At 38.4% G+C, this 16,051-nt stretch overlaps 1 protein-coding gene across 2 annotated transcripts in view; it reads left to right on the top strand.

Moving 5' to 3' along the window:
- LOC136864433 (WAS/WASL-interacting protein family member 2) overlaps positions 1–16,051 on the top strand; it is a 192,478-nt gene that overhangs the window by 90,875 nt on the left and 85,552 nt on the right. For both annotated transcript variants that reach the window (XM_067141424.2, XM_067141423.2), the window contains exons 4-5: positions 5,502–5,657; positions 7,320–7,369. In XM_067141424.2, coding sequence (XP_066997525.1) covers positions 5,502–5,657; positions 7,320–7,369 — 206 coding nt within the window. The remainder of the gene's footprint in view (positions 1–5,501; positions 5,658–7,319; positions 7,370–16,051) is intronic.

The following is a 16,051-nucleotide window of genomic DNA, read 5'->3' as shown; positions in this document are numbered from 1 at the left end:
GAGCAGCAAGAAGGGGTGAGAACAGGGTGCAGTGGTGTAGTGAACAAGAAAGGTCAAGAGGAGACAGATCGACAAGAAGGTAAAAAAATTATGAGTAAAGTCAGAAGTAAGAGCTTAAAAGACATATGGGGAAAAGTACGTAAAGGGATGGAGGATACAGAGGGAGAGAGGTCGATAAATACTAGAAGTAAGAATAGAGGGGGAGACCTAGAAGGGAGGGAGGGAAAGTTATAACTATATTGGAAGATAGGATGTGTGAATATTGAGGGACTAAGGAACAAATTAGGAAACAAGAAAGTTCGGGAAGTAATTGAAAGTTTTGATGTTGTGGCACTCTTGGAGACGTGGTTGGAAACAGGGAGGGAGATTTCATGGAAGGGGTTTGAGATAAAATATAAATATAGAAGAAAAGAGAGGAATAAGGGATGAGCACCAGGAGGGATGATAGTTCTAATTAGGGAAGAAATTAGTGAAAGAGTAGAGGATATAGAGACCGATATGATGGAAACCATATGGCTGAGATTGAATTTGGGAGGGAGTGAGGGAAGGAGGAAGAAAATAAATCTAGCTTTTGTTTACTGCCACCCTAGTAATTCAGCATATGCAAATAAATATTTTTTTGAAGAGTTATTGGTGGATATTGGTAGGATAAGGGGAATGTATCCAGGTGAGGAGGATATGTTGTTATTTGGGGATTGGAACGCGAGAATAGGAGAACAGAGCCCAGTTTATAGTAGGGAGGATGGAATGTGTTTGTTGGAAAGTAGAAGGAGTGAGGACAAAATTACAAATAGTTATGGAGAGAAGCTCCTAGAGATGTGTGCTGTGGGAAATTTGTATATTCTGAATGGGTGGATAGAGGGTGACAGGACGGGGAAATTGACATATGTTACGGAGAAGGGGGGTAGTGTGATAGATATGGTTTTAAGTTCGGAAGGGATGATTGAGGAAGTTGTAAGTATGGAAATAGGAGATTGGATTGAATCACACCATTTCCCGGTGAGGGTTATGCTGAAAAGGGAGGAAGAGAAGTGTACAATGAAGGAAGATGAGACAAAGGATAAACGAGGGAGTGGTTATAATAAGTATAAATGGACAGAGAAGGTGGGCCGGGATTGGAATAGGGTAGTAAAGGAGGAGCTACATCTTCTGAAATATGGGTGGGAAGGGGCGTTAGAAGAGAATAATACTGATAAAGCCTTGGAATTGTTGCTACATCCAATAAAGATGATAGCGCAGAAGGTGAAAGCTAGAAAAGGAAATAAGAAAGAGGGAGAAGAATGGTTTAATAGGGAGTGTGAAGGATTGCGGAGGAAGGTGATGGACGCGTTAGGAGAATATAGAAGGAAAGGTGGGAGCCAAGAAAGGGAGTTTTTCTGTAGATTGAGGAAGGAGTATAAAAAGAAAATCTCTGAGACAAAAAAGACGTGGTTAGAGGAACAAATGGAAGCCATAAATAATGACTGCAAGACAAACAATGTTGAGAGAGTTTGGGATAAGATTAATAGAATTATTAAGGGTGGAAGGAATATAGAGAGAACGAGTATTGAGGAAGTGCAATGGGTCAGGCACTTTGATGAATTACTAGGAAAAAAGGGGGGTGATAGATGGAGAGGTTCGGGAGAAGAAGTAATTTGGAGGAATAGGGGAGTGGCAATTTATGACCTGGATAAAGAAATCACAAGAGAGGAAATCCGGAGAGTGATAAGCAGAGCCAGAGCGAAGTCGGCCGGGGGGTGTAATGGTATAAATAACAAGTTTTGGAAGGAAATTAGTAAAAATGAGATAATGATAGAGGGCATGGTTAAACTATTCAATAGGATATTTGAGGGAGGAAATTACCCTAAGGAATGGGAAACAGGAATTATATGCCCTATATACAAGGGGAAGGGTAGTAGGAACAATGTGAACAGTTACAGAGGTATATCTCTGTTGGATTCTTTGAGTAAAATATATACTGGGGTGCTAGCGAACAGAATAAGCGGGTGGGCGGAAGAAAATGAAATTTTGACAGATTACCAAGGGGGATTTAGGAAAAAGAAAAGAACAGTGGATAATATAATGATAGTAAAGACTATTTTAGAAAAGTATAAGAATATGGCTAGAAGTACGGTTTATGTAGCAGCAATAGATTTTGAGAAAGCTTTTGACAAGGTGAATAGAGAGGCCCTACTAGAGAAATTAGGTAGGTTAGGGATTTCGGAGAAGATGTTGAGGGCAGTGGAAGGAATATATAGGGACGTCAGGTTTTGTGTAAAATTGGGAGAAGGGAGAATGAGTGGACCATTAGAGTCCAAGGTGGGTTTAAAACAAGGATGCAAGTTATCGCCAATACTGTTTATTTTATTTATCAACGATATTTTAGAGGGGTTTGGGGCAGAAAATTGGGCTGTACCAGTAATTAATGGTTTGGAAGTACCAGGACTGATATTCGCGGATGATGTGTTATTGATGACGCTAACTGCAGGGGCTATGAATAGGGCCTTAGAGTCAGTGATGCTATTTGCGAGGAAATGGGGATTGAAAATTAATGGAAATAAGTCTAAAATATTGGTAGTACATGTGGACAAAAGAAGAAAGATAGAAGGGAATTGGGTAATTCAGGGAGAAAGATTGGAACAGGTAAGGAAGTTGGAATATCTAGGAGTTATTTTTAATGATAAAGGAACTTGGAGTGACCAGATCAAAAGAGTGAAATATAGAGGATTGGCAGCCTTAGCCTCAGTCAGAAATTTGCTACTCAAGTACCCGGGGATCAGTTATAAAACACTGAGACTCGTGTTCAGGTCGGTAATCGTTGGGAGGGTATTATACGGAGCAGAAGTTTGGGGGCTGGATGAGAAAAGAGAGGAACTAAGAAGGATTGTTAGTAGTTTTGCTAAGTTAGTGATGGGCTTACCGAGGTGTACAGCAAATGTAGGGGCGGAATTAATGTGTGGGGAGGATTTGGAATCAGAGGGTGTGAAAAGAATAGTTAGATACTGGATGAATTTAAAAAGACAGGAAGGTGGGAGAGTATTACAGGCAGCATATGTACAGCAATTTAAGAGCATGTATAAGGGTGGATGGTTAGAAAAAATAAAGGGATATTTGGAGAGGATAGGATTAGGACACCTGTGGGGGGGAGGTTTGGTCAAAGACAGAAGTGAGAGGGATGAATATACTGGAAAGGAGAATTAGAGATATCCATAGGCAGAAATTATTGGGGGAAAGCAGACTAAGAAATTCGCTGACTGTTTTGACGAAAATAGAGGAGATAGCAGGGTTGAATATTAGATACGTCGATAGGTCAAAACGATATGGGATGATGTGGTGGCTTTTAGGTTTGCCAAGGAATACAGGCTGGTTACAGGGGAGGGATAAGACAAGGTGTGTACTTTGTGGAGATGTGAATGATGAGTTTCACTTGCTAAGAGACTGTGAGGTAACGAGGGGGTTAAGACATGGATTATTGAGTGCCGAGCATCGGGAAATATTGGGGAGAGGGGATGAGAACGCAATACTGTGATGGATTATTAAACAATGGGAAAAAGGGGGTGAATTGAACAGGTATTTTTGTGCGACAAAAAAGGCCTGCGAGAGTAAAATGAAGGAGAGTGAGTTAGAGGGTGGGCAGGGGAATAGGGGGGTGGAATAGTTATCTGTATAAGGGAAGGGGACAGTATGTTAAAATTCTAATGGATTAGGGAATATAGGGACTGAGTACTTAGTTAGGTGGAGTTGGGTAAGAGGACAGGAATGCATGGTCTGTTTGTTTTAAAGTTAGCTGGAATGCAAGTGCTGAAATGCTGAGTGTTGTTGTTTGATTATTGATCAGGTGTAGGTCAGTAACAAGAATGTGACGCAAGTACAGAGCATAATAAGGACACTGGATGAACACTGAGTGAGTGAACTGCTTCAGCTAATGACTGCTAATTATTCTTATTATTATTATCCTTATTATTATTATTATTATTATTATTATTATTATTATTATTATTATTATTATTATTATCCATTTTGTTATTATTATTATTATTTATTATTCATTTTATCGTTATTATTATTATTATTATCATTATTGCATGTGAACATGTATAGGGGCGAAGTCGCCTGTTATGTTCAATAAATGTATGTATGTATGTATGTATGTATGTATGACTAGCTGGTCGATCGATGTTCCGAGTGTTTCATTAGAGTGTTGTAAAAACCCTTCCAGAAGGCGATCATTCTAGATGGTTGATCGAATAGTATAAATATCGAGCTGTCAAGTCAGTCAGCCAGTCAGTCAGATAATTGGACGTGAGTGAGTGAGTGAGGCGGGGAATTCAAGAGAGAGTATGTTATAGTGCGCGCGTCAGTGTTGTTGATATCTGTACTTGTCAGAATCGACTTCAGGGTACTCCGCTATTGAGTGTTGTATATAGTATCATTTGCTAGTGTGTATAATTGTGTGTTGTGACGTACAGTGTAAATAAAGTAATTTATACAAGGAAGTGAACGTGTTCTCGTGTGATTTATTTACGTCAAATAAAATCGCAACGTAGAACGATAAAGAAAGCTCCTCAAATAGACTGATAATTCCTAATAAAGGCTTCTTGTGTTTAATTATTTGCCATCTTTACTAATTACTCCTTGTGAAATCAATTTTCATTCTCCGACAGTGTTCATTTGCGTGGAACATTTGAATAACTTAGTATCCATATTGGTCGATATCTTCCAAAGAAGACACTTGTCGGAAGTGGCCTCAGCACTCCAAACTGGAACGAATAGCCCTTTCTCACTCTTCCTACGCAGAAGTTTGCATGCTAACTTAATGTTTCTTCCACTGTAGTCTGCGTCTTAAAATCGTGCTCTCTTTGTCAGCTATATCTGGCATCCAATGCTGAGGGTGCAGTATAGTTAACTATAGGGCACATTAGTCTCTCATTTCCTCTTGTATCACACCATTGATGGGATAACTTAACAGATGTTTCATTGCAGTCAGCATGTTGTTCTTTCCTCTGGATTCATTGTCTTATTCCAAAGATTCCAGGGAAAAGATACTAGTTGTTGCTATACTGTAAGTTGTAATTTTATGCTAAAATTGAATAGCTTTCCTTTTGTCTTCCATTGTGTGGCTTTTCACCCTTAACTTTCTGCACAAATAGAACAACATATCTTTTTGATGGAAAGAAGCCTATGGAAAGAAGTGTGTGACACATCTTGCCTAATATATCTCACTAACTTATTTCTTATCTCATTGGTAGTAATGTTTAATATTTTATATTTTGGCACCGAGCTCTGAAATGAATATTGAGATTTGTTGTTATTTAAGATATGGACTTCATTATTCCTGGCCTCTTTTTGTATAAATACTGGCATTTTACTGCTTTTTAAAAATATTAAAATTTTTTTTTACATTAGTTACATTGTGAATGGATTGATATTAGCATGCTTCTGAGGAAAGTAACATATTGGAAAATGTTTTGTTTAAGTTATACTTATTGTCAGTTTGTGAATAGTGTGTTCCATGATTTCAGGGAAACCTACAGGAAACACAAATACCAACAGTGTCAGCCATGTTACCTCCAACAACCCCAGCAGTTATAACAGTACAGATGTATCTCGCAGCAATGGTCTAGGAGGACTCTTTGCTGAAGGCATGCCTAAATTAAGACCTACGGGACGTACATTTGGTAAGGCAAAACTCCTTTGACTAATTATACTACCCAGCATGATTTTTGCAGCAAAGCATCTGATACGTGATTTACACTAAATATGGCCTCCTGATTTCAGAAATGTTGTTGGTTCTGTTGTATCACATTTAGTTTTCATGTCATTTGCCATTTAATGTCTGAAAATGTCATTGTGGCACAGTGCTGTTTTGTGATAACAGCAAATCGGCTGTTAGAGTGGCCGTGGTTTGCTTAAAGGCTGTACTACTTCGTAAAAGAAACATTCTAGCTTCGATTCTTGTGGCACATTCCGTTTCACTACAAGAAAATTATATCACAATGCAAACTGTTTTAGATAAAATCAAATATCATGAGCACTGGTGGGATGTGTGTAGTGACTTTAAGGTATGTGGTATTCTATTAGGACAACAAACAGGCTACACTAAATTCCCTTGTTATTTATGTGAATGGGACAGCAGAGCTAAGAACAAACACTGGTCTACACTTTCCTGGCCAAAGAAACAAGTTTTGACACCTGGTGTGAAAAATATTACAAATGATGTCTTAGTTGAGCCACAAAAAAATATTTTGCCACCACTACATATAAAACTGGGAATCATGAAGCAGGTTAAGGCCTTGGACAAAAGTAGCCCCTGTTTCAAGTACACTGCAAGCAAATTTCCACATTTATCTGATGTAAAAATCAAGGAAGGCATTTTTAATGGGCCACAAATTAGAAAGCTTATGAAAGACAGAAACTTTGAACAGACGATGACTGCCGTGGAACTTTTTGCATGGAATTCAATAAGAGACGTCATAATGAAGTTCCTGTGAAATGTAAAGGATGAACAATACGAAACAATAGTGAAAACGATGTTGGATGATATGAAAGATTTGGGGTGTAGAATGAGTCAAGCTGCACTTTCTTTATTTTCATCACGATCACTTTAGGGAAAATCTTGGGGCTGTTAGTGAAGAGATGGGAGAGAGGTTCCAGCAGGACACCAAGGAGGCAGAAAGAAGATACCAGGGGAGGTGGGATGAACCATTGATGGCCAACTACGGTTGGTGTTTGAAAACAGAAGATAAACTTGATGCAGTCAGATGCTGGGCAGCCAAGCGTTCATTCCAAGGGGACATCTAGGGCTGTTAAAGTTTATTTTGCTCACATTTATGAATTCATAAAGATACTGAATAAAAGTTACAGTGTTTGCTTGTAAATCAGGTTTAATTGTGAAAATAAATTGCTTTCATTGCCTCAGAGTTCTTTGTTTATGTGTTTTGTGTAAATCAGTATTATATTACAATTAATGCTAAATAGTTCATTGTAATTTTATACTCAATAATTATTCATTGTATATAATAATTCAAGACAATATTCAGCTATTTCAAAATGTACAATAATACAAAAAAATTAGAAATATTTTCAAAATTATCAACATTTTCAGTACTTTTTATATGCAATATTCAGGTCTATATTTTATTTTGATATACCTATTGCGAGGAAACGTGATGTTATATGTAGAAACGGACAACAGATTCGTATTAAGCGACCCAAAATTAGTTAAGATCACCTATCACAGCTCTTGCCGCAAAAAGAAAGTTTGAAAATGCTGGGTTGTGTTATATGTCTATACACTATAATCTAATTGTCAGTGTGTTTTACAAACCTCTTTGTTCCAGGTGAAGCACGTCAGCAGCATCAGTCCCAGTCATCAAATACAGCTCCACAAGTAAGAGCATGTGCTTGATATAAGGAAATAAAATATCTTCCATGAAGTGATGTATTGATAGATCTTCCGAAATTTCCCATGTTTAATAAGTAATGTCGCTACTAGAGACCGGATTTTGAAGGGAACACTTTTCATCAAAAAGAAGAAGAAAGAAAGGAAAATCGTAGACAGAAGTTTACTTAAAAAGGACTATGTTACTTTTTCAGCATGCTTATGGATACATACAGCACACACAATCTAACATCGCTTCGCAACATGCAGAAAGTATTGTATTTTATCACATTCAACATTTCAATATATCTAAGTCATATTCTGCCTCTTCGAATGCTGAATCTCTTTATAAACAGAAAATTACTGTTGAACATCAACTAAAACTAGAGGTGAAAAGTAAGTTTATCCTGAACATTTTATTCGCTTTTCAATGTCTGGATTCTTTGATAAACTTCAGTTCAGTTTGTCTTCTGCAAATCCATCCAACGTGCTGTTCACTTCTACCACACTCCACCAGGTCTCCTTGGATAGTGCCTTCTCTTTAAGCCTCATGATGACACCGGCAGAAATCTGGAGTGCACTGAATATCCTTCCTCATCTCGTTATAATGGGAAACTTGGGCAGTGGCATGCCCGTGCTCTCTCTGTAATGGTGTATTATATCGGGAGCCTTAATCAGAGTCATCTTGAGTTTTGGATATGAAAGAATTTGCTGTCTGGTATTCATCCGATTGCTTTGCATACCCTATGTAAAGTGTGAGAAACACAGGTTATATGATGGAGATTGGGATATAGAGGATATAACTGTCCTCAAATGCTGAAAGAATGTACGGTGCCTAGTCAGTATCAACCTCTGAGAGCCGAGCTTGCAGCAGCCATCATTAGAACTCTGCATAACGGCTGTAATGTTGGTAAAGAAAGTATTCCGTTTCTTGCTGTTCTCTTCTGCCTTCTGCAAAGATGTCTGTATGAACAACTGTGTCAGTGTTTTCCCACAAAGTTTAAAAAAAAAATATATGCCTTACATATTGAATATGTTGAACTATTCTGTCTTTTATAAATTTTCCATGTACCTTAAAATGGGCGTCGCACAAGGAACAGCGGATAATCTTAGTCACTGTAGATGAAGTCTTTCTTGAAACAGCTTACTATGCTTACTATATTCCACAGCTGGCTACTGCTTGGAGCCACCTTTGCCATTTTACTTAAGACTCCCTGTCACAGCACGAAGTTTAAACATTTCATGCTGGGCTGAGTGGCTCAGAGGGTTGAGGCGCTGGCCTTCTGACCCCAACTGGGCAGGTTCGATCCTGGCTCAGTCCGGTGGAATTTGAAGGTGCTCAAATACATCAGCCTCGTGTCTGTAGATTTACTGGCACGTAAAAGAACTCCTGCGGGACTAAATTCTGGCACCTCGGCATCTCCGAAAACTGTAAAAGTAGTTAGTGGGACATAGAGCAAATAACATTACTTAATTAAACTTTTCATAAATTCATTCACATAAAGTTTTAAATCTAGTAAATAAGTACTTTCAACAAGTTTGTAGGTTACTGTAGTCACGTCCTAGTTCGTGAGCCATGGGCAACGGCTGAGTGGCCTAGTAAGTGGTCCTGAGAGTCGGGATACCAGTTGCTATGGAATGGGAGTGGCCATCTCGGACATATTCTGAGTCGTGGTCCTCCTTGTGCTCAGGCGGCTAGGACTATACAATCCACCGGTGGTCCATAACCCGTTAGAGGAGAGATCCTCACTTGGACTATGTGCAAGTAGGGCAGCATCCTGCTTCATGAATCGACCGAGCTCAGAAAATTTTAAGCAAGCCTCGCACCTATGGGAGTAACGGAGTCCCACTCCCATTTGACAGGCGAGGGACTCCTTGGAAACAACTTGGCGAACGAAATGGAATTCGATGGGGAGCTATCAATATTAATGGGGCTTATGGAAGAAAGAAAGTAGAACTGGCTGAGTCAGCAAAGAGGATGCATCTGGATGTGCTAGGAGTAAGTGATATTCGGGTAAGGGGAGATAATGAGGAAGAGATAGGAGATTATAAAGTGTACTTGACGGGTGTTAGAAAGGGAAGGGCAGAGTCTGGGGTAGGGCTCTTTATCAGGAGTACCATTGCACGGAACATAGTTTCTGTTAGGCACGTAAATGAGCGAATGATGTGGGTAGATTTGTCAGTTGGAGGAATTAGGACTAGGATTGTCCGTGTATTCACCATGTGAGGGTGCAGATGAGGATGAAGTTGACAAGTTTTATTAAGCATTGAGTGACATCGTAGTCAGGGTAAACAGCAAGGATAGAATAGTGCTAATGGGCGATTTCAATGCGAGAGTTGGGAATAGAACTGAAGGATACGAAAGGGTGATTGGTAAATGTGGGGAAGATATGGAAGCTAATGGGAATGGGAAGCGTTTGCTGGACTTCTGTGCTAGTATGGGTTTAGCTGTTACAAATACATTCTTCAAGCATAAGGCTATTCACCGCTACACGTGGGAGGCTACGGGTACCAGATCCATAATAGACTATATCTTAACAGACTTTGAATTCAGGAAATCTGTTAGGAATGTACGAGTTTTCCGGGGATTTTTCGATGATACAGACCACTATCTGATCTGTAGTGAACTAAGTATCTCTAGGCCTAAGGTAGAGAAAGTGAAATCTGTCTGCAAATGAATAAGGGTAGAAAATCTCCAGGACGAGGAAATTAGACAGAAGTACATGGATATGATTAGTGAGAAGTTTCGAACAGTAGACATTAAGCAGGTTCAGGATATAGAAAGTGAATGGGTGGCATATAGGGATGCTGTAGTAGAAACAGCCAGGGAATACCTTGGAGCAACTGTGTGTAAAGATGGGAAAAGGCGAACATCTTGGTGGAATGATGAAGTGAGAGCAGCTTGCAAACGTAAAAAGAAGGCTTATAAGAAATTGCTCCAAACAAGGGCCGGGGCAGATAGGGAGTTGTATGTAGATGAAAGAAACAGAGCGAAACAAATAATTGTTGAATCCAAAAAGAAGTCATGGGAAGATTTTGGTAACAACCTGGAAAGGCTGGGTCAAGCAGCAGGGAAACCTTTCTGGACAGTAATGAAGAATCTTAGAAAGGGAGGGAAAAAGGAAATGAACAGTGTTTTGAGTAATTCAGGTGAACTCATAATAGATCCCAGGGAATCACTGGAGAGGTGGAGGGAATATTTTGAACATCTTCTCAATGTAAAAGGAAATCATCCTGGTGGTGTTGTGAACAGCGAAGCTCAAGGGGAGGAGGAAAATGGTGTTGGTGAAATTATGCTTGAGGAAGTGGAAAGGATGGTAAATAAACTCCATTGTCATAAAGCAGCAGGAATAGATGAAATTAGACCTGAAATGGTGAAGTATAGTGGGAAGGCAGGGATGAAATGGCTTCATAGAGTAGTAAAATTAGCGTGGAGTGTTGGTAAGGTACCTTCATATTGGGCAAAAGCAGTAATTGCCCCTATCTATAAGCAAGGGAACAGGAAGGATTGCAACAACTATCTAGGTATCTCACTGATTAGTATACCAGGCAAAGTATTCACTGGCATCTTGGAAGGGAGGGTGCGATCAGTTGTTGAAAGGAAGTTGGATGAAAACCAGTGTGGTTTCAGACCCCAGAGAGGCTGTCAGGATCAGATTTTCAGTATGCGCCAGGTAATTGAAAAATGCTACGAGAGGAATAGGCAGTTGTGTTTATGTTTCGTAGATCTAGAGAAAGCATATGACAGGGTACCGAGGGAAAAGATGTTCGCCATACTGGGGGACTATGGAATTAAAGGCAGATTATTAAAATCAATCAAAGGCATATATGTTGACAATTGGGCTTCAGTGAGAATTGATGGCAGAATGAGTTCTTGGTTCAGGGTACTTACAGGGGTTAGACAAGGCTGTAATCTTGCACCTTTGCTGTTTGTAGTTTACATGGATCATCTGCTGAAAGGTATAAAATGGCAGGGAGGGATTCAATTAGGTGGAAATGTAGTAAGCAGCCTGGCCTATGCTGACGACTTGGTCTTAATGGCAGATTGTGCCGAAAGCCTACAGTCTAATATCGTGGAACTTGAAAATAGGTGCAATGAGTATGGTATGAAAATTAGCCTCTCGAAGACTAAATTGATGTCAGTAGGTAAGAAATTCAACAGAATTGAATGTCAGATTGGTGATACAAAGCTAGAACAGGTCGATAATTTCAAGTATTTACGTTGTGTGTTCTCCCAGGATGGTAATATAGTGAGATTGAATCAAGGTGCCGTAAAGCTAATGCAGTGAGCTCGCAGCTGCGATCGACTGTATTCTGTAAGAAGGAAGTCACCTCCCAGACGAAACTATCTTTACATCGGTCTATTTTCAGACCAACTTTGCTTTACGGGTGTGAAAGCTGGGTGGACTCAGGATATCTTATTCATAAGTTAGAAGTAACAGACATGAAAGTAGCGAGAATCCTTGCTGGTACAAACAGGTGGGAACAATGGCAGGAGGGCACTCGGAATGAAGAAATAAAGGCTAATTTAGGAATGAACTCAATGGATGAAGCTGTACGCATAAACCGGCTTCGGTGGTAGGGTCATGTGAGGCGAATGGAGGAGGATAGGTTACCTAGGAGAATAATGGACTCTGCTATGGAGGGTAAGAGAAGTAGAGGTAGACCAAGACGACGATGGTTAGACTCGGTTTCTAACGATTTAAAGATAAGAGGTATAGAACTAAATGAGGCCACAACACTAGTTGCAAATCGAGGATTGTGGCGACGTTTAGTAAATTCTCAGAGGCTTGCAGACTGAACGCTGAAAGGCATAACAGTCTATAATGATAATGTATGTATGTAAGTTGTATCAAGTCTTCATGTACTTCTGATCATTAATGCAAAGTGTGCTACAAGTCATTCTGGATGAGTCAAACTGCGATTACGAATGTCTTTCACAAACAATATTTCCGCAGGGCCTATAGGATGTGCAAAAGCGTTCTCTAAATAACAGTTCTCGTTGACACAGTTCATTAATTTTCGTGCATCAGGTACCAATTTTTGCTACCCTGTAATGCAACAATAAAACATTTCCTCTTTGACATCTGTAGAAATGTAGGGGAATCAGGAGACGAACACTATTTATCATAAGCCGTTGTAGCTTGTCTCGGGAAGTTACAGTTTGGTATGTATAGACAAGAAAAGGTTCCACCTTATCAATACGATTTATTATTGTAAGAATTAGCTTACAGAACCGGTTTTGACTTTTAAATAGTCATCATCAGCTCTACATGAATACCTTTACATTTGTGTCAAGCATTAGTTGGTATGCCCTTTTTTAAAGGCAGATGGCCATAAGGAAGCATCATGTCTAAGTGTCCAAATTGGGCATGTTGAATGTAAAATGGTTATATATTATAATTCAGGTAATCAGGTATAGAGCTATCTCTTTTAGGACTAGAATTTGTTTATAAAACCTAACTTAAGCTTAAATCTAAATTCCAAATACATTAAACACATTAAAATACACACTACATGGTAAACAGCACAACAGCAACTCTCCCTACACCTCTATCCATACCCTCGCAGCAGCAGACACAAACCTAAGGAGAACGCGATACAGTACACGCAAAGCTCTCAAATCCAATGTTACCCAACCACGACGGCAATAGTAAGTACACATTCACATTAACACACACACACACATACAGGCATTCCTTCAGCTTATAACTCAACTCATACTTTATTTTCGTCTTCCACAGATAATATATATCAGCATGCAGTTATAGACGAAGAAGGAGCCACCATTCTGCATCAAGAAATACTTACATACAACCAAGACCACAACTTCCTCCAATACTTAAAAGATAATATTCCACTCACAGCTGCACATACCTCAGTCTATATAACTGGATTTTGTTAACAATAGAAGAAGCTTTTCACCACACACACAAGTGAAGACATTTAAATATACATTAAGACTTCCTAAGAGCTACAGCATTGCTTATGAACGCAAGCACTGAATTATTTACCACATTGGACTCAAATGAGAACATACTCGCAAGACGCATGCGTTCATTTCTATGAAATGTTTTATATTCGTTATTTTAAAGGATTTTAACATGTACTGTGTATTTTAATGTGTTTTATGTATTTGGAATTTAGACTTAAGCATAAGTTAGGTTTTATAAACAAATTCTAGTCCTAAAAGAGATAGCTCTATACCTAAGCACCTGAATTATAATAAATAACCATTTTACATTCAACATGCCCAATTTGGACACTTAGACATGATGCTTCCTTATGGCAGTCCTGAATTAGTGTTTGGTGACAACAGACTTAACATCGGCAGTCTAGATAAATACGTAAGTTTTTCACTATATTATAATTGTATATAATTTATTTTTTGTCATTACTGTTTCATGTTATCACTTATCTCTCTATCATTGACAAGTTTACGCTACGTAAACAATACTGTACATATATAAGCTTATTTTAAGTGATTTGATAGAATCTGAGGATGTTCTTGTAGAACGAAACATGTCATTCTTTGTATGTTAGTGTGTGTTTTACAGATATGCTTTTAGTGTTTTAATTTACATTGTATTTGCTATGTGTTTGACAGACTGAAAAGCCTTTGCTACATTACACATCCTTATGGCATCTCCCTTTAGAAAAGGGCATACAACTAATTCTTGACACAAATGTAAAGATATTCATGTACAGCTGATGATGACTATTTAAAAGTCAAAACCGGTCCTGTAAGCTAATTCTTACAATAATAAAATCGTATTGATAAGTTGGAACCTTTTCTTGTCTATACATACGTGAACTATCAATACGGAAATGAAACTAGTAAATCAAGAAGTTGCAGTTTGTCAGAAAAAATATAGGAATAAGTTAAATTTTTGTGGTATGCTGCAAATAAAGGATCAAAATATGAAATACTTTAAAGAAATGGGGAATATGCACTAAAAAGTGAATTCAAAACCATGTAATTGGGTCGGTGGAAAACAGGCTTGAACACCGCAATTTTTTAAATTTTTTAAATTTTTTTTTCCAGGTTTCATATTAAAATTTAAAAAGGGATTACATTTAAAATCCAATCTCCAGTCATTACTATTATTTTCATATTTCCTCATATTTTGTGCTCAAGCTTTATATAAGAATGGCTGCTTGTCATAAGAAATTAATTGTTAACATCAATAATGGAAATGCTTATCCCTTTCAGACCTGAAAGAAAACTGGAGGTGTGAATTTTTGTTTGTATGTCAAAAACTGACTAAAATGCTCCTCAATACACACATTGATAGTTTATTTTACAAAATAAAAACTAACATCCGAAAAAAAAAAGTCCACACAATTGTGCGTATCAAAATTCAAAACCTCGTATCACATAGGATGATGTATCTTCAAATTATACGTTCAGTAACCAATGTACACACTTCATTGAATATATTCCGGTGTTCAGTAAAGCTTCTAGATTAATATAAATGCAATAAATAAATACTTTTGGCGCTACTGCTTCCCGCCATCTTGCCGATCAACTGTGCTTTTTAAACTCTTCTTCCTTCGCCCTGGTGGTCAAGCGCATACTAAAAACAATTGAAATACACGCCACGTGTCCCGCACAATCACTGCAATCCGGTCTAGCGCCGAAGAAACATCAAATACGGTTAGGGATAAATAAAATACGAACCCACACAATTGTGCGTACACGGTCTGAAAGGGTTATGGGACTTCTATGCCTGTGTAGGATTAGCTGCTGGCAGATCCATTCTTCAAGCACTAAGTAGTGCATTACTATGGTAATAAATTGATAAGACAGTGTCATAATCGATTCAGAGTACAGGAAATTGCCAACTTCCTAATCTGTAGCACTGAATCTAAAGTGCAGGAAAGCAGCAATGAAGTATAAAATAAAATGTGGCAAAATAATGAACACTGACACATTCAGCAAGAATTGTGATGAGACTGGTGCTTCTTCTCTAGAGAGTTCAAAAGGCCCAGTTGCCTCGACATTAAATGGGCATCATACAGTATTGATGACACCTGGTTAGAAACGCAGTGGGAACAATTGCAATCAGGTGCGTGGGCCATGTAGAGGATAGTGGGTGGTACGTAGAAACAAGCGGGGAGGATATTGGAGTGGGAAGGTTACAGTCACATCTTGCTCGAATGGGAGAAAAGGATAAGGGTCCAAGGTGCCAATATACATATATTGAAAGAGGTTCCATATAAAATTTTACATCATTTAAATATTTTTATGCTACCAGATCATGAATAAAGAGTAACCATTTTTCATTCTTTTTTTAATACATGGAGTACTCTCCTTTAAGAAAGGTTTAGTAACCCAACAGGGTTAAGATTCAGTAAAATGATTCTTCGACCCATCTACAAATCAGTATAATACAAAATCGTGGAGAAGACTAGAAAGTCAATAAAATCTCATAAATATCACCAAAATTGATTGGTTCCTATGTACCACTAGAGAAGAATAGAAAAGGTATGTCGATGTTAGGCCCCATAAAACAACAAGCAGCAACAAGAAAAGTAGTGTACAAATGTTTTCCAGAGAAGAAAGGTTTTTCAGAATTTGAGGAAATTTTTTTGATTAATTTGTCTCTTGCAACATGTATTTAAGAAATAACGACCGATAGTGCCTTTGGAAGCATTCTAATACACGTTGGTCTGGGAGCTGGATATCAG

Source organism: Anabrus simplex, chromosome 2 (genome assembly GCF_040414725.1).
Source record: "Anabrus simplex isolate iqAnaSimp1 chromosome 2, ASM4041472v1, whole genome shotgun sequence".
Taxonomy (NCBI): Eukaryota; Metazoa; Arthropoda; class Insecta; order Orthoptera; family Tettigoniidae; genus Anabrus; species Anabrus simplex.
This window is presented reverse-complemented; position numbering and strand designations above follow the sequence as displayed.